The following is a 25,581-nucleotide window of genomic DNA, read 5'->3' on the forward strand; positions in this document are numbered from 1 at the left end:
TCCAAACTGAAACGTTGTTGGAGAACAGGGATGTGGTTCCACCTTCTCTCTGAATCTGATTGATTTGGTACTAGATGCATCAGTACATACAGGAACAGGGACTTCCTCCCGCAGTTAGTAGCAGTGTTGAGGTCAATGGGACCGGTGTGGATTTTGGTGCCAGATTGGAAGTCAGCTCTGTCGTCTGAGTAGAACTCAAGGTGAATCATGAAACAACCGTGCAGAGGGCGGACCCACTGGCGTTCACCCAACTGTAGGCCTCTGGGAATCCTTAGGGTTCCAAGGCGCACCAGAAAGTGTGATGAAAATGTGTCATATGGTTCCCCAAAAGTCTCAATCTATTGCAATGTGGCCGAAGGACCAGGAAACCTGCTATGCTTTGAGACTAGTTGTGGGATCAGTAACTCGGCAAGGGAAAAGAAGCAAGACCATGAAGCACCCAGACAGCCTTTCTACTTCCAACGTTGACAATGGTGGGACTGGGATGAATCTAACTAGTCTTACACTTCCACATTGACTCTTAAGACTTACTTTGACAAGGATCCATCAAAGGAATGAGTCCACGTACTCATTTTTGAGCGAAAAGGGCTTCCCAATACTTCTTTCAGTGTTTGGGGACGTACAGATTTGCTTTCCCAGATAGTTTTTGGCTTCATGAGGGCACACTCTTCCTAGGACTTCGAGTTGTATGCCACAACTAGACAGCCAAGACACCTTTTATATTTTCTCTGCATGAACAGAGTTGTTCATTTACAATGGACCTTTATATGAAATAGGTTTCCTTATTCTTGGTCACAGGGTTAAATTACTTATGAATAATAAACTTTACAGAAATTGCATGTCTGTCTTTACAATCTACTAACAAACTTCTACATTCCTGCACTTTCAAAACACCCTAGAATTTGAATTATCTTCCCCAATTTCCTTCCATAACCCTATGTAAAATAATCACTTTTTTCCAACTCATTTTCCTGAACTGCTGCATCGAAAGGGTAGAATGAGGCTAGTTTGTGAAGTTCACTACTATAAGAAAGAGAATTTACATGGATAAATAAACTTAAACCAATTACATTTACAGTTAAAATTCATAGTAGTACATTAGACTATGTCTGAAACCAGGCTAACCCATGTCTTGTGTGTAAGTTAAGATATTCAGCAAATACGTCCAAAGCATATTACGGGGAATAAATGTTGCAAATATCCACGATATTGTGGAAATCTGCAAGTTGAAATACATATTCTCACTAAAATAGCTAAAAGTATGTAGCAATCACATTTTAAAAGTTAAATTCTACTACCATTATGTTTCAAAGCTAATTTTTATGTTTTAATGAATAAAACAATATATGTATTCACTTTGGAAAATCATTACTCAAAGTTCATTAAGGGTAGAAGCACTTTCAAATGCTAGGTAGTAACAAGTGTTGGAAAACTAGTAGCTGCTGTCTATTAAGTAGAAAACAAAGATGCCAACCATTTTTACAGGCAGCCTGAAAACTGAAAGGCATAATTATAGCCAACATAATCCACACGTAGCTAGGCCACTGCTTCTTCAGCAAGTTCAGTATTACATAATTGTGGTCATATGTAGAGTAACTATGTCAACACTGTTTAAACAGATTTCATTCACCATCTATAAAGTGTTTTCACATGATCCAATTCTGAGGTGAAATATACAAGTCTATCTAACCAAAGGATGATTACTAAACAATGTACTCATTACCCTAGAAGTAGTTTCTCGTCTTTCTTTTTATATTGGACATGATTAACAGAGAACACGTGTAGAAAGACCATTGTAAAGTATCTTTCACTACTATTTAAACAAATGCTTCATACTTTAGAATAATCACAAGTACTAAATATTTTTAACATTACTGTGTTAAGTAAAAGTAAGGAGCAGAGAGACAACAGAAAATTAAGGTAGACTTAAAAAATAGGAAAAATACCTCTATATCCTGAATAATCTTTGGGTATAATGACCGGTAGAAAGAATTCGGAGGGCCGTCTGTTGGCCGGTTTTTAAACAGGTACTGATCCCTTTAAGCAAAAGAAAAATAGGAGAAATTTTTTCACATTTCTTATACCATTACTTATGAAATAATTTTTTTAACAGGGCATCTTCAACCAGAAGTTACTTACCACCCTCTTCTCTCAGAAAGCCCCTTCCACAAGGGATCTGTCCGTACCATTCTTTCTATCAGCTTCTTCCACAACATTCCCTCAGAAATTACCCGCTGCCATTCTTTACAGACCAGTTCAGCTGCACACAGAGATTTAGCATCAAGATACGAAAGGATGTTTTCTGCTATGTGATCCAAGCCTTGTTCTGTGAGAAAATATATATACATACATATTATAGATCCATTAGCTCACTATGCAGCATTAGCAGCAACATCTTTAAAACTACCTAGAGTAACAAAAACCTCACGTAATAAAAGTCTTAAATGGATCACGATTCCAAGAGATAAACTATATCTCGAACAAACCAATTGCAAAATACACATAGAAATATGTTCCAGAACAAAAATGGAAATGGGACAGAGCACAAAGTCAGAATGAGATTGTGCCTTTGGCCTCCTAATGGAAGCTTTAGAGTGTTTCAATCGTATTTTAAAAGTCTTGTGATGCTTACAACTATACTCCCAAGAACAAGAATTAATTAACAGAGAAGTTTAAAAAAATATTTAAGATGTGCAGATGTGGTAACACTACTTTTAAAGTAGGATGGTTATATATCATGGTTATTACGTCAGCTATGTACTTCAATTCCGCGTTTATGCATTAGAACCTGAAGAGTATGTTCAGCTGAAAAACTATTTTACTCCTTGACCTTGCTTCAGTAACCGCTTTCTCCAAGAGTGTTGATGAACGGTAACAGATGCACAATTTAAGAGACTGGGATTAAATCTCCAAAACACCTACTTTATTTATTTACGCAGTTAAAATCACTGCAGGGTCAAGAGAATGAGACTGGTTTGATTAGATGTGGGTCTCATGCTCACTGTGCCACTAGAATCAAGCTATATCTGGCTGATGAGCCATAATAACAACACCACCAGTCTTGGGTTGCTTGTGCTGCGTTTTCAAGGAGGACCGGGCAGTTCGGACTGGACTCTTTCCACTAGAGAAGGGTCAAGACTGATTTTCATATGACTTGATCCAAACTAAGGTGGCATGGTGGGTGAAAAAAGTTGGACCCAAACGATTGCCAGTGACTGAGATGAATTCAAACATTCCATCCAACACCTTTGTTTTTTGTTGTCATAACCTTTCCAGCATGCCTGAATGTTGCTCAGAGGTTAAAAGTAAACCTTAAACATGCCCGTCAACCACAACGTGGCAGAGATTTTCTCACATGCGGCTCGCCAATGTAAAGTTGTTGAGCAAGAATTTGCATACCCTAGCGAGATTATCGGGCGCTAGAACGCCTCCAGCTGAGATTTTCAACATGGGCGGTCATGGCAGATCACAATGAGAAGCTGCTGTTTGAATAGAAAAGCTACTTGAGCAGCAGAAAAACAGCGGCATCTGGCATGGTGTCGCTCGTGCAGATTTTAAAGTGCAAAACAAGCTTCCAGCGTTAGAATTCAGCACATTGTGCCACATTCTCCCGCTCGTCGAACTTCACAGCATCCGGAAAAACAGAATTTAATGGAGTGAAATTTTGACTGCTTGGAGGTTTTGAGACTGGAGGCGGGATGAGATCTAACTTAGATGAAGACAAAGTCTAAAGTATGTGAGATAAGTGGTGAGCATTGTCCACAGAAAGGCTGCTTTGAACAGTGACACACGCCTCCGGCTCCTGCTGACTAGTTTTGGGATTTCCCTCTTCTTCAATGGGCATTACCGCATTCAAGTGGCAGACAAAGACTTAAGGTAAGTCTTTCTTTTATTATTATCTTGAATAGCGCTCAGGTGTCTAGAACACGCTATGAATTGTGGGACCTGTAGTCTGCAAAATCAGTCCCCAGTTGGTTACTGCCACTTGAAATGTCAATATTGGAGTAAACGGAGGCAAAAATAATGTCACAGAACGCCCACCAATGGCAGTTCCACCCCGCTCCGCATTTACTGCCCCAATAAGCAGCAGCAGACCCACAATGTTCCTGTGGTGGTGCGGCTCGTGGCCTAGGCAGTGACACTTAACCCCTTGCGTGCTTCTGTCGGCCAAAGCTGTCGTGCGCACTACCTTCGTACTGCTGCGCACGTCAGTTGGTCGCCGCGTCCCCGCCCACTGCCCTAAACCGCCGCACCGCTGCGGAATTGCCGCCGCGGTTCATCTGAATTGGTGCTTTTTGTAAATAGCCCTGGGGAGGTGGTGGTTCCCGGGTTCGGGGGTCGGCAACGGACTCCCGCACTCCATTCATCTATGCCCCAGAGAGGTGGTGGTCCCCGAGGCAGTGGGGGGGGGGGGGGGGGGGTGCTTGAACCCTCCCCCTCACAGATTTTAAAGGTAGCCCCGGGAGGAGGTGTGCTCCAGGGATTGGGAGGCCCGCGAGCAACCCCAACCCATTATTTTCCAATGCCCCAGGGAGTTGGTGGGCCCCGGGAGGCACCCCCACCCATTATTTTCCAATTCCCCGGGGTGATGATGGTACCTGTGTCAGCGTGGGGGGCAAGCAAGAGACACCTCACACTTCTTTTAATAAAAAAAGCCCTAGGGAGGTGGCAGTGCCCAGGGCTGTGGGGGGGGGGGGGGCCTCCACCCATAATTAATAAAGCCTGAGAAGGGGAAGTAACCGGGCTGCTCACGCAGCGGCCGCATATATTTGGAATATTGCACCCAGGACCTGGCCCACCCGGGGGCTTATTAAAACAAAGCGCGGTAACGCACCTTTTTTTTCTCAGAGTGACTCGCGAATCCCGTTTAAAAAAATAATAATGCCTTTTGAGCCCCTGTAAGACCCCTTGACCAGGCCTAGTGGGTCAGGGGGTTTCTACCCTGCCCCCATTTTCTTTTTTTAAATCGTTTTACCGAGTCACAAGATGGCTGCCAACACTTCCTGGTTTGAAGTGTTGGCAGCCAATCAGAATGAAGCTTGTGCGGGTTGGCGAATCCTCCTCGGTCAACAGATATCAATATTTTTTACTTTATAATTTCTCAGGAACTACTGAACAGATTTACACAATTTAAAGCAAAGAGTGCACTCTGGACCAAGAGCTACCTCTCAGCCAAATTTGGTGTTGTTCCGTTCAGCAGTTCGGGCAGTAGCTGCAACAAACGTTCCTACGGAAATGAACAAGGAGAAAACGCCTTTTGGGACCCCCCCTTTTTTCTTGGGCCCCCGCTTGACTAATCTCCCCCTTTCATGACAAGAGCTGACCGGTGCGCCCCATTAGTTTCGAAAATTTCATGCAGATTCGTCAACCTGCACCAAAGATATTGGGAAATCAAAAAATGCTTTTCCTATAGAAACTAGGTCCTAACTACCTACTGACGACTGCCAGTAGGTCAAATATACATATATTGTTGATCTACTGTCGGTTGTCAGTAGGTAGGATATATATATATATATATACTTCCCCCCCTTAATGAAGGGCTAGTTGAGGTCATTGATGTGGCTTATCAATGCGTAATTTTTTCAGCCCTCAAGCCAATTAACGAGCAACTTCTGTTACTCGCCGCTAAAATCAGCAGTCTTCCAACCGCAAAGCCAAAGGGAGCACTTGGTATTTCGAGGATTCTGGCTCTATTAGGGTGGCCCCTAAGGGACACTGTTAACCCTCCGACGCCTTTGAGAGGCTACGCTTCGCCTTTTTGAAGAGAAAGGTTAATGCCCTAGATGACAACCAACATAATTCTGGGACTACCCTCAATGACTACCAATTCCTCCCTGTGGGAGATGCCAGGGAAGGCAATGATAATGTGGAATCTGGGGACGAAGCAGGCCCCAGCAGACTGTGGAGACAGGAAGATGGCTCTAAATATCCCAGAATAGATCCAGGTGACTCTCACTCCCTTTCGGCCCTATAAGATATGCTCGACCCAATGATATTTTTCACCTTGTTCCTCAGACTAGACCCCAGAAAACAAGGTGGCACAATGTGTGGGTAGTCACATTACATAATCCTTGGATTAGGAGGTTAGGGGCAGACTTACGGCAGAATGCCCTAGGCCATCCCTGACAGAAATGTAGAACAATCCCCCTGAGATCAACCCCATTCCCTCTGAGATCAACCCCAAGGTGGCCACATTGATTAATAAGTTCATCAAGAACCCCAAAAAGGGCCCTGACCGCTCCTTGGTGTCCTGGACGTCTTAGGCCTTCTTAACAAAATCCTGGATATGACGGAGGAGACCAGGGTGTCTGGTAGTCCCCTTGATCTTAAAGTCCTATCAGGTGTGCCCAACGCACCGTTTTGTTTCCTGGGTAATGCCAATTGAGCCCTCTATACAGAGCGGATAAGATCACTCCTCCTTAAGATAGACCCCAAATTAGGAGAGTTGGACACCTCAGAGGCTGACTAGGTGGTGGATGGGGGGTTGTTTGGAGACCCTTTCATCAAGGTTTTTTCAGTTTGTGACCACTTTTTTTTTATCTTAATAAGGCGCAGCAAACCCTAATAAGGTTTTTGGCCCAAAAGGTTTCGCTGGAGCATGGAGAGTTAGGGGGGCTTACTTAGCTGTTCCATCAGCCAAGCTCCCCACAGACTCCAAACTAAAAGATCCATGAAATGGCAGGACCAGAAAAGATTAGAGAGTTTCTTCCCCTCACTAGGTTCTAAAAAAACACAAATGGACGAGGTGCCTTTTGGTGCACCTCCAATGCTGCCTGAGGTTCAAATGGTAGCCAATGTTTCTACTCTGTTGAGAGTGCAGGACAGACTCAGACGCTTCCTTCACAACTGGACAGCAATAACAGGAGATGCTAGGGTACATCAATCGGTGCACAGCTTTCACAAAGTTATAAGGCACTGAGTGCCAACAGGTATGTCCCTTGCCCTTAAACTTCGCTCAAGGCGCAGAGCAATTAATAGACCAAGAAGTGGGGTATCTGTTAAGGAAAGGGGTGCTATCCTTGACATCCCTTCAACCCCTGGGTTTTATCAGCACACGGTTTTTGGTGGAGAAGTACAAAGGTTTCTGGACGATAATAAATTTCAAACAATTCAACAAATGGGTGGTCTATCGCCACTTCAAAATGGAAGGAATTCACCTTCTAAGAGACATCCTCCAAACCAACAACTGGTTGGTACGCCTCGGACTACATAACACCTAAAATAGTCCCGATATTTCCTCCCCACAGAAAGTTTCTCCAATTTACTTGGAAAAATCAAACCTGCAAGTTCACAGGCCTTCCATTCCATATTGGAGCCCTAAGGATTCCAGGAGGACTGAGGAGAGGTTCAGGAGCTGCATGCTTCTCACCAAAAAGCTCTTCGATGCCTCGTCCGTGGTTTAACTACTATTACCTCCCAAATAGGACCTTCTAGATGCTTCCCTCTTCTATTCCACCATTATCCTATTCAATCCAACTAACAGACTCACATGTCCACCGTTCAAATTAATATTTTCCCTATACTAATCATTATTTGGTTTCCAGAGTAACATGCTACTCACCGAAAAGTGATTTGACGACTCATCAGGAGTAGCAGACGCTATATAAATACATATTACAATTCCATACGATCTTTCCTCAGCACCTTGGTCCTGCACCAAGATCATGAGAGCAGCCATGGAGTAGTTAAGGACAAGAAGAGTACACCTCATCTTCAACTTCGACTATATCCTCCTCATGCATCAGGATCCGGGCGGTTTAAGAAGTTAACTGAGGATGGCAGTTTCCTTACTGCAGAACTTGGAGTTTCTCATAAATGAGAAGTCGGAGGTTAACCCAGCCCAAAAGATGACTCTCCTGGAGTTCATGATGGATTCGGTTCAACAATCGCTGAAGTTCTCAGAGAAAAATGGCCCGATATGCAGGGAATTACAGAAAAAATATGGAAAGCAAAGCTCTCGCTCAGACATCTCGCCAGTGGTGGGACTGCTGGCTTCTTTCATCCAAGCTAACTTTTCGTGGCACTTACAGTGATAGATGGGATATGCATCTCAGGCAGCGACTCTTGTACACAGACAACATTCCCTCAACTTTAAACGCAGAGAGGAGACCCAATGGGGGTCAGAAAACATGCAGGCCTGAACGGCAAGGTAATCTTTGGTTCCTCGCTTGAAGTCACCATAGAGTCAGATGATCGGCGTCTTGGTTGGGGAGCCAGATGTGGGGCTGCTACTACTGGAGGACCCGAGTTAGAAGCAGAAGAAGCCTTACACATCAACTGCCTAGAATTCTTGGCATGTTCTATTGCAGTACAGAGCCTAGTGCCCAACTGGGTTTCCTGCTCCATCATGCTGAAGATGGACAATGTCTTAGCAGTGAGGTACATCAACTGTCTGAGGGGATTGGGCTCCAAAGCCCTGGCCAATATAGCCAGAGACCTCTGGCACTACTGCTTACTCCACAATATTTTAGTGAAGGAGGAGCAACTTCCAGGAAGAATGAACCGAACAGGGGACTGGCAATCCAGACACTGGAGGGATCTCCCGTCTAGACCACCAACTACTTAATTTTTACAGCTGGCAGCCAGGTCCCCTTAGTTTCTTGTAGGTATCAAGGACCCCCTGATTGAGGATGAGACTCCTGGGTCAGGGACAACAATTTCTTGTAAAGGTAAACACCCAGGCAGGCTAGAAATACAAAAGCTGGCTGAATATAGAAACAATATTCAATATTTGAATATTGTTTCTATATTCAGCCAGCTTTTGTATTTCTAGCCTGCCTGGGTGTTAACCTTTACAAGAAAAAGCCAGGTCCCCTTAGTAAAGGCCAGGGATGTATTTTTCCTGGACTAGAGTTGGGACAGGGGTATCCCCTTCCCCCCATTTTAATGATTAGCTGACTGACCACCCAGACCAGAGAGTGGAGTTGGTGCTTGTGACACCACTGTGGAGATTGCACGTTTGGCTTCCAGTTCCTCTGGAACTTTCTATGGCCTCTCCAATCCCTCTTTCCCGGACTCTGATCCTCCTGAAAAATGTTTAGGCAACTTAGACCAACTCCCACCATGTGGTTGAACAAGGGACTCTATAGCGGACAGTGTACAGGATTGCAGGTCACGCTGGGAGATCCTCACAACATCAAATGTGCTTGGACAGTTTCTACAGTCAGGCGATACAAGTCCACATGGCACCGAGTAATGCTGGTGTGTGCAAAGGATTCGCAATTGGATGGGGTAGGATGTTATAGGCATCGTCAATTTCTTATCAGAGCTGGCAGAGAAGGGCTTAGCAGGGCAATTAATGCTTGCTTTCAGGCTATTTCCGTGGATCATTTTCCTTTTCAGGATATCCCGGCATATAAACACCTCTTAGTCTCTAGGGTGATGAAACATGAGGATCTCAGCCTCCAACTCCCAAGTAAGTTTCCCTGTAGGACGTTAAGGACATGGAATCCTGTCAAAATAACATTTCAGTCATGGAATCAACTCTTAAGTAAACTGGCTATTCTTTTATGCCGGATCTCTTGCAAAAGGCCGTGAGATGTGCGAGCGCTCTTCACGTTCCCAAAAGGATTTGTTCCCCAGACGGGGTGTCCTTTTCAATCTCATGGGTGACTAAATTGAACACTAGAGTTGTAGACTGTCCAGATTTCCTTCAGCATTCAAAGTTGTGTGTGGCAAGATGCCTTAGGGTGTATGAATTGATGACCGAGGAAATCCGCCGCTCTGGGAACATCACAGTTACTTATTGCCCTGAAGAAATAGTTCTAAGCGGTCTCATCACCAACTATTGCGAGATGGCAGGAATTGGTAATGCAATTTTTGGAGCCCATTCCACCAGAGAAGCCAGGGCATCAAAAGGCTTTCATTTAGGAGGCGCCTTGGAAGATATCCTCAATGTATCAGACCGCTCCTCCTACGCCACTTTCAGAATATTCTATTTCAAGCCAGTCTTGAATGTTGCCTCCTTGGGGGTTAATAAGCTTTAAACCTGCATAATCTGAAGTTCCGATCTGAGAATGAAATGTAGAAATTTCCCTCACGATAGCTAAGACTTTATAATTCCATTAAGGATACAGAGACCAGGATTATCCGCCCTGCAATTCTACTGTATTCTTGTTACCAAAGCACAAGATTTAGGATTACTCTGCAAAAATAAGTATATTCTGCTTATGTTATTGCTGTAATGTAGCATATCTGACAATGTAACAAAACTGGTATTGACGGTTAGAACATTTAGGAATTTCTAAGTAATAGTGGTTTCTTTTCATATCTTCTCTTAGGGAACGACCAGAAGCAATAATTTTTATTTTATCCGATGGTGTAACCTTCACACAAATAAAGAGTAAGTGCTTTTCTTTGATGGTGTCTTTATGAGAGATGGAACGGAGGGATTAGTGGACTATTTTCTCCACCTGAACCAAAGACTCACGATCAATGTAGTCTTGTGTTTCCAGTGTTACATCGTTCATACTGTTTGGGCTGATGAGCTAAAACAAAGGAAAGAGCAATGCACAATCATTGCCTTCATGTACTTAATAGAATTGAAACTTTCCTTCATAAAAGCTAGGAAATTTTACATTGTCTTCAATTTCAGACAACCCATGCATGGCTGTCAGTAGTACAGAATGGTTTAGCTGCCCACAAATATGCTGCCAACAGACTAATGCATCACATTCTTAACTCCCAGGTTTACTACCATTGTAATGAGATCTGTGGAGAGAGAAGGTTCTCTGTTGTGGGGGCTGTCATTGGTTATTGCTAGGCCTTTCAGCAGAGGTTAATTTGCAGTGTCTTGATTGATCTCCCTCGCTGCCCTTCTCAGTATTTCTTTATCCCTCAATGGTAGTTAGCTTGTGACTTTGGACAATACACATAAAAACAAAACATTCATAATTCTTAGTTAAAAGTGGAAAAGCTCCATGTGGCTAGGTTAAATATGAAACTGATCAAAGAGACCACATGTCCCCAATTCAAAAGCTCCCGGTTTGCCTCATCCATCAGCTATACCAGGGGGAAAAGGCCTGCAAAACTTCAGTGAAAGAGCAGTCAATTATCAACATTTGGCCAGAAATTATAAAACGAAAAGGGCTATAAGAGGTAAAATCTAGGCATGTCTCAATATTTTACAATATTCTCTCGATATTCTCTCGTTAAAGTGTCTCTTCTTAGTCTCTTAAAAAAATATTTTAAAAAATAAGAAAGCATGGGGACCAGCTACAGGCAATCCAGCTTGTGATGGTCATACAGTTGACGGGTGCACTGTAGAAACAGTCAAGATCGAACTGCAAAGCCAGGTCATCCCTGATCTGTAAACAAGCATCCTGGGACCGATTTCGGGGTAGGTCACCCTTCATCAGCCAGGCAAGCACTGGGTCCAAACTGGAATGGCATGGAGAGCAAAAAAACATGATTTAGGCCCAGATCTCTGTACTGGGGTGAATGTATGACCTTGTTCTGCATTCTGTACATCAAATGTTCTTTTTGCATTTGTCACCCCGATTGGGACGGGTATGCCCAGACGTGGGTCCCGTGCTCTCCATGACACTTGAGTCAAGTTATCCTGGCTGATAAGGGCTGACAGCCCGAAACCAGTCCTAGAAGGCTTGTTTCCAGTCCAGGGAGGACCTGGCCTGGCAGTTCGGGCTGGACTGTTCCCATTGGGTGCAGGGTCAAGACTGATTTGCATATGGCTGGGTCCAAACTGGAATGGCCTGGTGAGCAAAAAAACATTGGATTTTAGGCCCATATCTCTGTACTGGGGTGAATTTATGACGCTGTTCTGCATTCTGTCCATCAATTGTTCTTTTTTGCACTTCGAAATACTCAAAACAAAACTTTAGCACACGAACCTCAAAACCCCAAAATATTTTCAAACCTGTATACCAGAAACCTGCACGCCTGAAAAGCCTACTATGGTGAATTAAGTAACTCAATCTATTTTGTATACCGAACACTTCCACAAAGTTTAGACAGTGGGTTATGTGTTTTAGCATTCTACTATTATCTCAACATAGATGCATTGTTTAAGATCCTCTTCCGGTTTGGCTTATGAGATTCCATAAGAACAATTGTTACTTACCTGTAAACTGGTTCTCCGGTATTGGTGTCTTTCACAGATTCACATGCTTGCTTGAATATTCCCAGTCGTTGAAGTGGGAGCCCCACGGTAAATAAAATAGCAATAAAACCAATCATATATGTATATAAAACATAATTACATACATTCTAAAACCATAAAAACTCATAAGTACCAAGGTCAGCATTAACACAAGAATACATTAAAAGAAAAAAGCACTTTCATAGCATATCCATGTCATTATGTTAGTCCGAACTACAGCCAATCAGGCGCAGGCACCCCTCTAGAACCTTCTACTCAGAGGCTCAGGCCCTTAGATTTTCGTAGCACAACAGTGACAAAAGAGTCTAGGAGGAGAAGCGAGCCTCTGTGGGGAGGCGGGTGGGTCGCATGTGAATCTATGGAGAACCACTGTTTACAGGTAACAATTGCTCTTCTCCAGTATTGGGGTGGGCCACTGCCATATCAGCTTTGTTGATCGTCTCAAGACAGTAGTGCTTAGTGATAGTATGCCTGATGGACCACGTGACTGCTCGACATATTTGGTGAATCGGCACACCAGCAAACAGGGCCGTAGAGGATATCATCGCCCTTGTGGAATGAGCTCTCACTGTAGATAACAGAATGAGATTGCTGAGGAAATCCAACATGCAATAGTTGGCTTGCGCCCGTAAGCAACAAACAGTTGATCAGACCTACGAAAAGGCGCTGTCCTGTCGATATAGAATTTAAGGCATCTCTTAACGTCTAATGAATGCAAATGTTGCTCCGCTGGAGATTGGGGATTAGCGAAGAAAGTCTTTAAAAACACTGGTTCATTGAGGTGAAAATCAGTTGGCACCTTAGGCATGAATGCCGAGTTGGTGCGAAGTACAACACAGTCCGATTTGAATTGAAGGAAAGGAGGCTGATGATGCCGCAACTCTCCTCGCCCTCAACCCCGGACGCACACCACAATGCTGCGAAGCCACTCCAGGACGTACCCACGGTCCATTCGCCTGCCTCTCCTGCAAGTTCAACTGCTTCAGTACCCTCACCAAACCCACTCCCTCCACACACAACTCCGACTCTAACCGCCTGAAGTGCATCCTACTTAACACCCGCTCGGTCTACAGACACGCAACTGAACTCTGGGACCTACTCGACACTGCGTCACCTGACATCGCCTTCCTTACTGAAACATGGATGAACACATCATCAGCACCCGACATCGCCATAGCCATACCGGACACTTACAATATTATTCGAAAAGACCGCACCAATCAAACAGGAGGCGGCATCGCCATCATCCACAGGAACACCATCAAAATCACGACCAGCTCTGACGACAACCTTGCAACCGCCGAACATCTCCACTTCCAGATCCACACCGACCCCAGGACCACACTTAGAGGCACCCTCATCTACAGGCCTCCAGGTACCCGCACTCAATTCTGCGATGACATCACGGACTTCGTCAGCCCACATGCCCTCGCCTCAGAGAACTACATTCTTTTAGGAGACCTCAACTACCACCTTGAAAACAAACACGACAGCAACACCACCACCCTTCTAGACAACCTGGCCAACCTCGGACTCAAACAACTTGTCGACACCCCCACCCATGCTGCCGGACACACACTCGACCCTATCTCCACTTCCAGCAAGCATATCACCTTCAATCGCACCACAGCTCTCCATTGGACGGACCACAGCTGTGTTCACTTCAGCTACAAAACCACCCTGAACGACAACCGCCCGCAACCTATTCCTCAGAGAAACTGGAATAAAATCACCTCCGACCAACTCCTCACATCACTCAACAAAAACCCTCCCACCCTCTCACTGGACCCAAACCAAGCGGCCACTAATCTCAAGCAATGGATCACCCTCAGTGCGGACGAATTAGCACCCCTGAAAAAGCACCAGTTCAAACCAACCAGCAAAAAGGCTCCCTGGTTCAACGATGACCTTAAAAAAATCCAAGAAGCTATGCCGCACCCTGGAGAAAACATGGAGAAAAAACCCAACCACCGACAACATGGCCACCCTCGAGGCAGCCACCTGCAAACACCACCAACTGATTCGATCCGCCAAGAAATCAGCATTCAAGGATCGTCTCGACAACAACTCTCACAACAGCAAGGAACTCTTCAACATCGTCAAAGAACTCACCAACCCCACCGCAGCATCTAACGACATCACTCCCTCCCAAGACCTCTGCGATGCACTATCCTCCTTCTTCTACAACAAAATAGCAGACATCCACAACAGCTTCGAGATCACTCCCAGTGATCAGCCCTCCCAACCCCCCTCAGATCCTACTCCGCCAACTAACATCCTTAGCAACTGGAACCCAATCACCACTGAAGACACCACCCGCCTAATGAACTCAATTCATTCTGGCTCACCAACCGACCCCTGCCCCCACTACATCTTCAACAAAGCTGACTCCATCATCGCACCCCATCTCTGTGACGTCATCAACTGCTCGTTCAACTCTGCCACCTTTCCAGATAGCTGGAAACACGACGAACTCAGCACCCTTCTGAAGAAACCCACAGCAGACCCCTCGGAACTCAAAAACTACCGACCCATATCCCTCCTCCCATTCCTGGCCTAAGTCATTGAGAAAGCCGTTAATAGCCAACTCGCCGCATTCCTTGAATCCAACAACTCGCTCGATCCATCTCAATCTGGGTTTCGAGCCAAACAGCACCGAAACCGCCCTCATCGCAGCGACTGACGACATCCGAACTCTACTAGACAACGGAGAAACTGTGGCCCTCATTCTACTCGACCTCTCCGCCGCTTTCGACACAGTCTGCCACAGCACCCTTATACAACGCCTCAGCAACATCGGCATACAAGGAAAAGCCTTGGACTGGATCATCTCATTCCTCGCTGGGAGAACTCAAAGAGTTCGACTTCCCCCATTCAACTCAGAGGCCACTGAAGCCATCTGTGGTGTACCACAAGGATCTTCACTCATTCCCACCCTCTTCAACGTTTACATGAGTCCTCTCGCCTCCATTGCGCGTCAACACAACCTTCACATCTTACGCCGACGACACCCAGCTAATCCTGTCCCTCACCAAAGACCCCAACACCGCCAAAACCAATCTTCACGAAGGCATGAAAGAAGTAGCCGAATGGATGAAACATAGCCGCCTAAAACTCAACTCAGACAAAACCGAGGTGCTCATCCTAGGATCCTCCCCCTCTGCCTGGGACGACTCTTGGTGGCCCTCCGCTCTGGGCACAGCACCAACTCCCACAGACCATGCACGTAACCTTGGCTTCATCCTAGACTCCTCTCTCTCGATGTCCAGACAAGTCAACGCAGTCTCATCCTCCTGCTTTAACGTACTTCGTATTCTCAAAAAGATCTTCCGCTGGATCCCCCTCGAAACAAGAAAGACTGTCACCCACGCACTAGTCACGAGTCGACTGGATTATGGAAACACCCTCTACGCCGGAATCACAGCAAAATTACAGAAAAAACTCCAACGCATCCAAAACGCATCAGCGAGACTCATATTAGACATCCCTCGCCAAGATCACATCACCGGACACTTAAAAGACCTCCACTGGCTTCCCGTCAACAAAAGAATTACTTTCCGCCTTCTCACCCACGCACACAAGGCCCTCTACAATCTAGGACCCGAATGCCTCAACACTCGACTGTCATTCTACAAACCCACCCGCCAACTAAGATCGTCCAATCAAGCCCTCGCCGCAGTCCCGCGCATCCGAAGATCCACCATGGGTGGCAGATCATTCTCATTCCTTGCTGCCAAGACCTGGAACTCACTCTCCACTCACCTCCGCCTTACTCAAAACCACATCTCCTTCAGAAAAGAACTGAAAACATGGCTATTCGACAAATAATGAACCCCTCCCCAAGCGCCTTGAGACCCTCTGGGTGAGTAGTGCGCTATACAAATGTCCGAACTTGAACTTGAACTCACGCGACGAGAGGAGGTCAAGGCGAGAAGGGCAACCTTCCAGGTCAAAAATTTCAAATCCGCTCTGTGGATGGGTTCAAAAGACACCTTCATCAATTGCGCCAAAATAACATTGAGACGCCAGGTAGGACGACGCCAAATGGGCAGAAACATCCTTAACAGTCCCTTGAAAAACTGCCGAATGACTCTGGAAGAGTTGAGAAAGGAAGACCCACCCTGCCTAAAACGAGATATTGCCGCCAGGAAGACCTTCAAAAACGAGTGGGAAAGTCCTGATTGAGCTAACTGCAGAAAGAACTGCAGAAGCTGAGCAGGAGTAGAGTGCACGGGATGGATGTTGACAGATGCACACCAGTGACAGAACCTTTTTCCACTTTAGCTTGTAAGTCTACTGTGGACGGAGCTCTCGCATTGGCAAGAACCTCTCTACATGCTGGCGAAATGTTCAAGTGGGCAAATTCAAGGTGCTCGGGTTCCAGGCCGATAATTTGAGAGAGAAGGGGTCCGGATGGCAGATCTGACCCTTGTCCATTGTGAGGAGATTCGCTCGAGGATGAAGGAGGATGGGTTTGCTCTGGGGGAGAAGCAGCAGTTCCGAGAACCACGCTTGTCTAGGCCATCTGGAAGTGATCAGGAGAATGTGGCACGGCCGTCTCCACATTTTCCACAACACTCTAGGAACCAGCAGGATCGGCAGAAAAGAGTAGGCGAATAGATTGCACCAGTCCATCAGAAGGGCATTCCCGCACGACCCTTGATGGGGAAGCCAGCTTGCGTAAGACGGGCATTTCCGGTTCACAGGGCTCGCAAAAAGATCCATGTTCGAGCGACCCCACAGCCGAAAGATGAAGTCCAGAGTCGGCTGATGCAACTCCCACTCGTGGGTCGAGGACGCGGACCTACTGAGGGAGTCCGCTAGGATGTTGGAGATGCCTGGTAGGTGAACCGCTGTCAGGGTAATGTGGTGACCGAGTGCCTAGTCCCAGATGCTCTGTGCCAGCTGAGAGAGGAGTGGTGACTTGGTGCCGCCCTGTTTGTTTACATACTGGTGGTATTGTCAATTTGAATGAGCACCGATTATCCCTGAAGCAGAAGACGGAAAGACTTAAGCGCAAGGAAAATGTCCATTAGTTCCAGTCTGTTGATGTGCCAAGAACATTGAGACAGGGTCCACTTGCCCTTCATGGATAGCCCTGAAGATGAGCGCCCCAACCTTCCAAGGAGGCATCCGTGGTATGCATGAGCTCTGGAGCAATGGTCAGGAAAGAAGTACCGGACCGGCAGCGATGTGGGATGGTTGAACCCACCAGTGGAGAGCGAACCTCATCTGAGCGGTCACCAGGACCGAATTGTTGAAAGAGCCGGATACCTGACGCCACTGTTTGTCCAGTTCCTCCTGAATTGGGCGACTTTTGAGCCTGCACTTTGGAGTCAGGGAGATGCAGGACGCCGCCTTCCCGAGAAACGATTTCAATACACGAACTGAAACAGACCCTTTTGAACGGAGGAGAGCCACTAGGCGTAGAATCCACTGCAGACGTTCGTGAGACATGAATGCCTTCACCAGAGAAGTATTCAGAGTGGCGCCTAGAAAGGTCCTGCAGGGAGCTAGATCGAACTGAGTCTTCTCGGTGTTGATGGACAGACCAAGGGAGTGGAATAGATTCTGACAGAATCGAGTGCCCAGAGAAGCCTGATGACGAGATTAGGACTTGATGAGACAGTTGTCCAGGTAGGGGAAGATTTGAACGTCCTTCAAACGTAGATGTGCCACCACCGGGGCCAAGACGTTCGTGAAGACGCGAGGGGCGGAGCGAAGGCCGAAAGGCAGAACCTTGAATTTAAAATCTCTGCGCCCTACCAGGAAGCGCAAGTACTTCCGGTGTCTCGGAAGTATCTGCACGTGGAAATAGGCGTCCTGGAGATCAATGGTGGTCAGGAAGTCGCCCTTCGAGAGAAGGCGGAGAATTTCTGCTAGCGTGAGCATGCGGAAGGATTGGCACTTCAGGTACATGTTTAGGGCCCTATAGTCTAGGATCGGACGCCATTCACCGGACTTCTTGATGATTAGGAAAAAACGGGAATAGACTACCATCCCCTTCTGAGACTTGAGAACCACTTCGATGGCACCTTTCTGAATCATGATTCGAATTTGTTGAAAGAGCTCTTTGAGGTGAGCCGGAGGTAGACCAGTTGGAAGTGTGTTTGGAGGGACCTTAAACTCCAAAGCATGGCCTTTTGACACCATGTCCGGGCACCCAACTGTCCGAAGTGATTGAAGACCAATTGGAAAAGAAAAGGGAGATTCGACCTCCAACTTTGAGCTGGGAAGGCAAGTCATTGCTTCTTCGAAGCGGAGCCTCTGTAGGAAGACTTTCCTCTGTATGACTTGGTAGACTGTTGCAGATAGGACTGCTGTGATTGGGAGGAATATCTCGGATTTCCTTGACCGTAGGAGTGGTACTGGTTGGATCCGCCGCAAAAAGAAGGAGGTGCAGCGTCCGCGTGCACCACGAAAAGGCTGTTTGGGAAAATGCAAAGTGCCTAGGGCACGAGCCGTCTCGGTGTCATTTTTTATGGTTTGAAGTGAGTTGTCTACATGCTGGCCAAAAAGCGATTTGCAGTCATAAGGCATGTCTAGGATTTTCGCCTGAACCTCCTGGCGAAAAGAGGTGGAACGAAGCCAGCCTTGACGACGTAAAACAGCTGCCCCCGCAAGCTGGCGAAAACCAGTGCTTGCAATGTCCACAGAGCAGTCAATCTCGGATGGCGCGCTCTCGCTCCCTCCTGAAGAATCTTGAGAGCTTCTGCTCTGGAGGTTTCACGAATGAGGTCGATAATAGAAGACCTATCCGACCACATCTGGCAGTCGTAGTGACAGCATGGCCAGAGAATTTGTAGCCCTCACGGTGGTAGAAGCCATAGTGGAAAACCTTCGCCCATTGGCATCAAGACGACGTCCTTCACAGTCAGGAGGTTCGGTAATAGGAGAAGACTGATTCCTGGAATGGTGCTGTGCGGCCTGGGTGATCACGGAATCGGGTTTAGGCTGTGCTACCAGGCAAGCTGGAGAACCCTGGGGCGCCCTATATTTCTTCTCCAAATGAGAAAGAAGCGCCGGAAAAGAATTTGGCGTCTGCATCAGTTTGACACCCTCATTCCAGATAAAGTCAATTATGGGTACTGTACGCACCGGTTTAAAAGGTTGACTCTTGAAATCATAAAGAAAACAGTCCTCATCCTTCAGAACCATAGGGAGTTTAAAGAGAGCGCCGCTCGTTCCATAAGTTGGTGAAATCCAGCTATATCAACGGGGGGAATCCCCTGGACCCGAAGGGGGCAGCGACAGTGTATGGGCCTGATAATCGTCCCAATCTACCATGGTCCCGTCATCATCATCATCAACTTCGCCGCCTTCACGATATGGGCGAACGTCATTCTCATACAAAGTTGCCTGAATCCGAATAGATGATGCAGATGGTGCCGATGGCACAGCTGGCTCTGGCAGTGCAGTGGAGGAAGGAGCCGCTGTAGTTGCAGGCACCGTAGGCTGGTGAGATCCTTGGTGAGATGGTGGAAAACGTCTATTATAGTCCTCCAACATGTATTCGAGATTATAAATGCGGGAGAGCGGTATTTGTGCTGTGGAAACCGGAGAAGAAGGCTCCTCCTCATGGAAATAATGATCATTTTGATCGTCCTCATAGTCCTGACACTTTATGACAAGCTCCGAAGGGCTTCAAGCTGCCCGAAATCTATCATCTTCCTCCTCATCCGAACCAGAGTCAAGCTCCGAACCTGTGGCAAAAAGAGGAGATGGAGGCCTAGAGTGACGTGGAATCGGAAGTTGACACAAAGACACATGACGACGTTGGAGCAGAGGGTCAACAGCAGGAGTCCCAGAACGGGATGACGAAATTGGCACGAGACAGTTGCTGACGGAGCAGTCATCCACCGAGCACCGGCCGACGAAGAGGCTCTCTTCACTGAAGGAGTCGACGAAGATTTGGACGTCGACGAAACAGACTTGAAGCTGACACACCATCGTCGACACGGACTACATCGACGCAGCTGCCGTCGACGACCCGCTGGCACAAGTCGTCATCACCGACGTCGTCAGAGAGGTAGAGATGGCAGGTCTCTTCGTCGGGCAGACAGTCAACGCTCCAGTCAACGATTTAGCACGTTTTTTAGTGGAAACATGCGTAGAAGGAGCCGTAGACGCCTGAGAGTCAGATCTCGTAGGCATAGCAGGAAGAGGTGGAGACACAGCAGGAGCCTTCTAGAGTGAAGCTTCCTCTTCTTTAAGAATGGAGATGGCAAGTACTGCACACTGCAACACTTAGAAGGGGCTCTAGACACACCTGACGCAAGGCTTTCCGCATCAGAAAGAGGTGAATCCTTATCCTTCAACCTCTGTAACCACAGGAGGAGATGTCCTTTCCTGTCCTTAAGGGTCTTGGTTGAGAAAGTCCTGCAAATTTTACATTTGCCTACCTCATGCTCTGGATAGAGGCAGTAAATACACTTCTTGTGAGGGTCCTCTGCGAAGAGTCGCAATTTCCCACAAGAAGCACATGGTCGAAACAGACTTCTTACTTGAAGACATCTAAAAACTGTAGAAATCCATGGAAAAAAAATGAGCAGAGCTCAGGGAGACTCCCTTCACACGACGTGCGGTAGAAAATCTGAGGGCCTGAGCCTCTGAGGAGAAGGTTCTAGAGGGGTGCTTGCGCCTGATTGGCTGTAGTTCGGACTAATAATGACATGGATATGCTATGAAAGTGCTTTTTTCTTTTAATGTGTTCTTATGTGTTAATGCCAACCTTGGTACTTATGAGTATTTATGGTTTTAGAATGTATGTAATTCTGTTTTTATATACATATATGATTGGTTTTATTTCTATTTTATTTACCGTGGGGCTCCCACTTCGACGACGGGGAATATTCAAGCAAGCATGTGAATCTATGAAACACACCCCAATACTGGAGAAATAAGTTTTGTGGATTAAACTCTATGCCCAATAAAAACAATACTACATTAGTCAAATAGTAAAACATTAATTTAAAGCAAAAGAGGTACAAACTGCTCAGAGAGGATTAAAGCATCAGAGGTGCATTCTTCTTGCATACAAGGAATCAGAGCAGATTTACCAGTCAATCGTAAGCTACAGAACACCTACTAGTTTCAGATATACACTTTTGCTGATTCAATGTGCAAGAAGAGATCGCAATTCCCAATATATTATGCAACTACCTTTAAAAGGTAAATAAAAAGAAATGACCAGAACTGGGTATGCAAAAAAAAATCTCCAAGGTTGTTTTCAGGAACTTTGTTTGTAAGAACGACTAGGCTCCTGGTGACTGCTAGAAATGACTATACTGTTTACACACAACATTTTGGCAAACAGCATATAAAGAATTTACAGTACATAGGATGAAAGCCTGTGGAAGTTACATACATGGAAAAGCCAGACACTAATATGTAAATTGTAAACTGTCAGAAATTGTCAACAGAATGGATTTGCCTTTAAAAAAATTAAGCTTGAGGTATATACACCTGTGCCTTAAAATGCCAACAAAAAACTACCAGGGCCAATGCTAAACAATGGCTCAACATGTGAACTTATATAAGCGACTCTTAGCAGTTTGGAAGCTGAAAATAATTGTATATTTGGATCAATAGGATTTTCGATTCAAATAACTTTACTCTGGTGCAGGCTAACTAAGTGCATGCATCTGGGGAATGAGGCAGAGGAGTTAGAGGCTCAGTGACAATTTTTTGAGTTATGTTCGTCTTTTGTTTGGATTAAGCTGCAATGGCTCAACCATGCCTCCTGGATTAAGCTGTATCATTTGAGCTACATTTGGTAGATATGCTTTCCTACAGTATAGCTCTATCGTCCTTGGTGGGGGTGTATCCACGGCTCGTTTCTTGATGGTTCCTTTTATAGACCAATCAAATCTCACTTTACATTTATTAATACAGCACTTCAGGAAGAGATTTCCACAAGCAGATTGCAAATCTACCCACAGCAAATGTCAAACGGAAAAGGTCAAACGTAGTACCTATGGAAATATTAAAACAGGGTGGTCTATCTCCAAAACATCACATAAATGGTGTATTACAAACCTATTTGGGCTTGCACCAATTAGGAGTATATGTATAGTGCAAATATATTTGGTCTGAAACCCAAATATAGTGTTTTTAAAATATACCATGCTGCTAACTTAGCTATTGGTCATTCAGTAGTAATGAACAAAAGGGATGCTATAGATTCATAGTCTAGTACATGAAGCAATTCCACAATAAGGAACCACCACCATTCTCTAATGAAGAAGCACTGTGATCAGAATTGTGGCCAAAGCTTCACACACTTCATTCGCCAACTTCATGCCTTATAGCAGGGCACTATACAATCTCTTGCAGGTGCTTTAAACAGCACCTTCTGAAAAGGAGACCACCACTGGGAAAGTAGACTGACAACAATCTTGGTCAATAGCATTTAGATTACATTAAATGACTGGGTTTACTGTTGAGTAATTGCCAAAAACTGTAGAGTAAACAAAACAATTTAGGTACCATACGAGTCTTACATGTAAAAGGATTAGAAACATACAAAAATTCTAACATATCCCTAATAGCGTTCAACTTCTCTACATCCAATAAGGAGACTCACAGAGAAAGACAAAACTAGCATATGTAGCTAAGATCCACATGAAGGTGAAAGAGGAATACAATGAAAATTTCAACCAAACATCTAAGGAGAGCCATAGAGAAAATTGTGGTATCATGACAACATTCATCCCAGATTTAAGAGAACAGACACAAGCTTACAAAATCAAACTACTAAAGAACAGTGCTGCCAAAATTTGTAAATGTAAGTTAATCTGGCCCTGCTGAAAGTTCAACGCTTTCTAAGTGATTGCCTAAGTGACACTCATTTTCTTACACAGCTACCATTCTCTGACACTCTCTCCCTCTGGAGTTGAGTTTACTATCTGCTCATGTTACCGTTCTCCAATACCTGAAATTCCATCTATTTGCTCAACAGCTAACCTAAGTTTATTACAGTTCTGTGTCGGAGTAAACATATCCTTACTTTAATAACCTAGAGAAAAATTAAGCAGCTACAAAAATGATGACCTTCTACAAGAAAAGACAAATAAACACGCCTCTGTTGAGATGTTGCGTTGGTGGTCGATGGTCCATTGAAAACTGAATCAGTGTAAGGCTGATCCTCGCACTCCGGTTACTCTCTTTTCTTTTTTGGACTTTCAGAGTGTGGCTCTGGTACACATGTATCTACGTAGAATTTTTTTGCTGCCCTATTCACTTTATTGCTAGGTAAATCACAAGACTTGAATATTTCTAACGTGCCGGTATACACGGAGTATCTGTTCTAAACAGTCAGCTTGTTTGGTATTTGTAGAAGTACAAGTTCTTCAGAACAAAAAAGAAGATGGTTCTGAAAGCTTGCTCAACTCAGATACTCTTCCTCTATCTCAATGGATGAACTTCTAAAAAAGACTTAATCATACTAATCTTTGAAATCACCAGTGAGGTAACTTGATAAGAGTCTTTGTCAGACATAACTATGTAATGTGCACCTGGATCTTTGTCTTAAGAGTAGAATGCTCTTTTTATACAACACAGATCTACATTCCCTACGCATCTTGGGTATGGTCTGCTAGTAAAAAAAAAAAAATACCAGATCTGGTGAAAGTCCTTCCAGGAAAGACAAAATTAGACTGAGTAATTTTAACACCCCGAACCCCATTCTACAACAAAAAAATAAACACCACAGACGTTCTGATGCTTACTTGGTCTTAATTTTCTTATCTGTCCCTCAGCAATTTCCCCATAGATCGCAAATCAACAACAAGCACAACAGCTGAAACATTTAATCTGATGTGGAATTTGTGTCGTTCGGCATTGTGGGTTTCAAGACGCCGGATAATCAAGTCATTTGATGCATGATTAAAACCAAGACATCGAAGAGGTAGCCTGATCGGAGGACCGATGGCCGTGCTCAACAACTCAGAATACCAAACTATCCAATCCCATTAGGAGCCACAAGGACAAGGACAAGGACTTCCATCTGGTCGTTCCTGATCTTCTTGATAACTCTGGGCAGGAGTGGCATGAGTGAAAAAGTATACTGAAGGCATGAGCTCCACTCGAGACAAAAAGCATCTCAGAGAGCCACCTTGGAAAATACAGCGCGCAGAACTGCTGACATTGCCCGTTCTCAGTGGTGGCAAACCGACCTAACCAAGGCTCTCCAATGCTGAATGAGATCTTGCACTACCTATGGATGGAGACGCCATATGTGATCCCCCTAGGCATCTTCGGTGTAGTTAGTCTGCCCTGGAGTTCAAAGAACACGCCAGGCGTTCAACACTAGGGATATGCCCTGCTATTCCAGGCATGTCCAGAGACGTAGGGCCTCCTGACAAAAGGTCCACAACCCCACTCCACCCCGCTTGTTGCAGTACCACATGGCAGTGGTATTGTCCGTGAAAAGCTGTCCTAGCCTATCCTTGATGGAGGGTAGAAAAGCTCAATGCCAGCCGGATTGCCGGAGCACCAGAAGGTTGATGGGGAGTCCGGATTTCTATTGAGACCAGAGTCCTCGGATCTCCACCTCTTCCAGATGGCCATGCCGTCCCCGAAGTGAAGCATGTCAACATTTTCATATCAGGCGGGGGAAGGGAGAGGGGTCTGCCGCTATCCCAATCACAGTTTGTTAGCCACCACTGCAGATCTTTAGCAGTTCCCTCCGCGCTCCGGACAAAGTTGGAGGGATTCCCCTGATGCCATGACCACTTGAACTTACGGACGTTCAACTCCTGACTGACCACTATCTCAATGCTATGATCACAATAATCAATGAGGCTGCACCCATGCAACTGAAAAGAGTTTCGTCCAAGATCTCCAACCCATGGTATGACGGGAGCCTCAATGAAGATAGACGGGCCATGCGAATGGCAGAGCACACCTGGAGGTCAGCCCCATGTGCACTGCACCTAAAAACACTGAAGAAACAGAGAAACGCCTACTTCAGGAAAATAAAACGCTCAAAAAGATTTCTTCAGCCTCCAGCTCGCCCAAGCAAAAAACCGCCCAAGAAAACTGTTCGAGCTAATTAGAACACCATCCAAAGAACAACGCCAGACACTCAGCACCATGGGCGCTACACCTTCCTATGAAGAATTCTCTGCTTTCTTTAACCAAAAAACCGACAACATAAGAAGCGATCTCCTCAATGACGCAAGCCTCTACTCCAACCCCCAACACACAGCAGCGTCTGAACCAAAGAACAATGCTACATTATCATCCTTTGGCACCTACTCCGAAGAAGAAATTGGCAGACTGATCAGCACCCTGAAACCATCCAATCACCTCACTGACCCCCTTCCTGCTAACGCTGTAAAAGACTTTACCCCTTTGCTCCTCCCACTCTGGACTAAGATTATCAATAGCTCTCTTCAACAAGGATCAATCCCTAACGCCCTCAAAGTCGGACAAGTCACACCGCTACTAAAAAAAACAAC

At 45.5% G+C, this 25,581-nt stretch overlaps 1 protein-coding gene across 2 annotated transcripts in view; it reads right to left on the bottom strand.

Annotated features, from left to right (window-relative positions):
• FBXW11 (F-box and WD repeat domain containing 11) overlaps positions 1-25,581 on the bottom strand; it is a 609,511-nt gene that overhangs the window by 450,161 nt on the left and 133,769 nt on the right. For both annotated transcript variants that reach the window (XM_086931441.1, XM_086931440.1), the window contains 2 exons: positions 2,140-2,326; positions 1,947-2,037 (listed from right to left, as the gene is read on the bottom strand). In XM_086931441.1, the coding sequence (XP_086787567.1) occupies positions 1,947-2,037; positions 2,140-2,326 (278 nt within the window). The remainder of the gene's footprint in view (positions 1-1,946; positions 2,038-2,139; positions 2,327-25,581) is intronic.

This window comes from Lissotriton vulgaris, chromosome 7 (assembly GCF_964263255.1).
Source record: "Lissotriton vulgaris chromosome 7, aLisVul1.2, whole genome shotgun sequence".
Taxonomy (NCBI): domain Eukaryota; kingdom Metazoa; phylum Chordata; class Amphibia; order Caudata; family Salamandridae; genus Lissotriton; species Lissotriton vulgaris.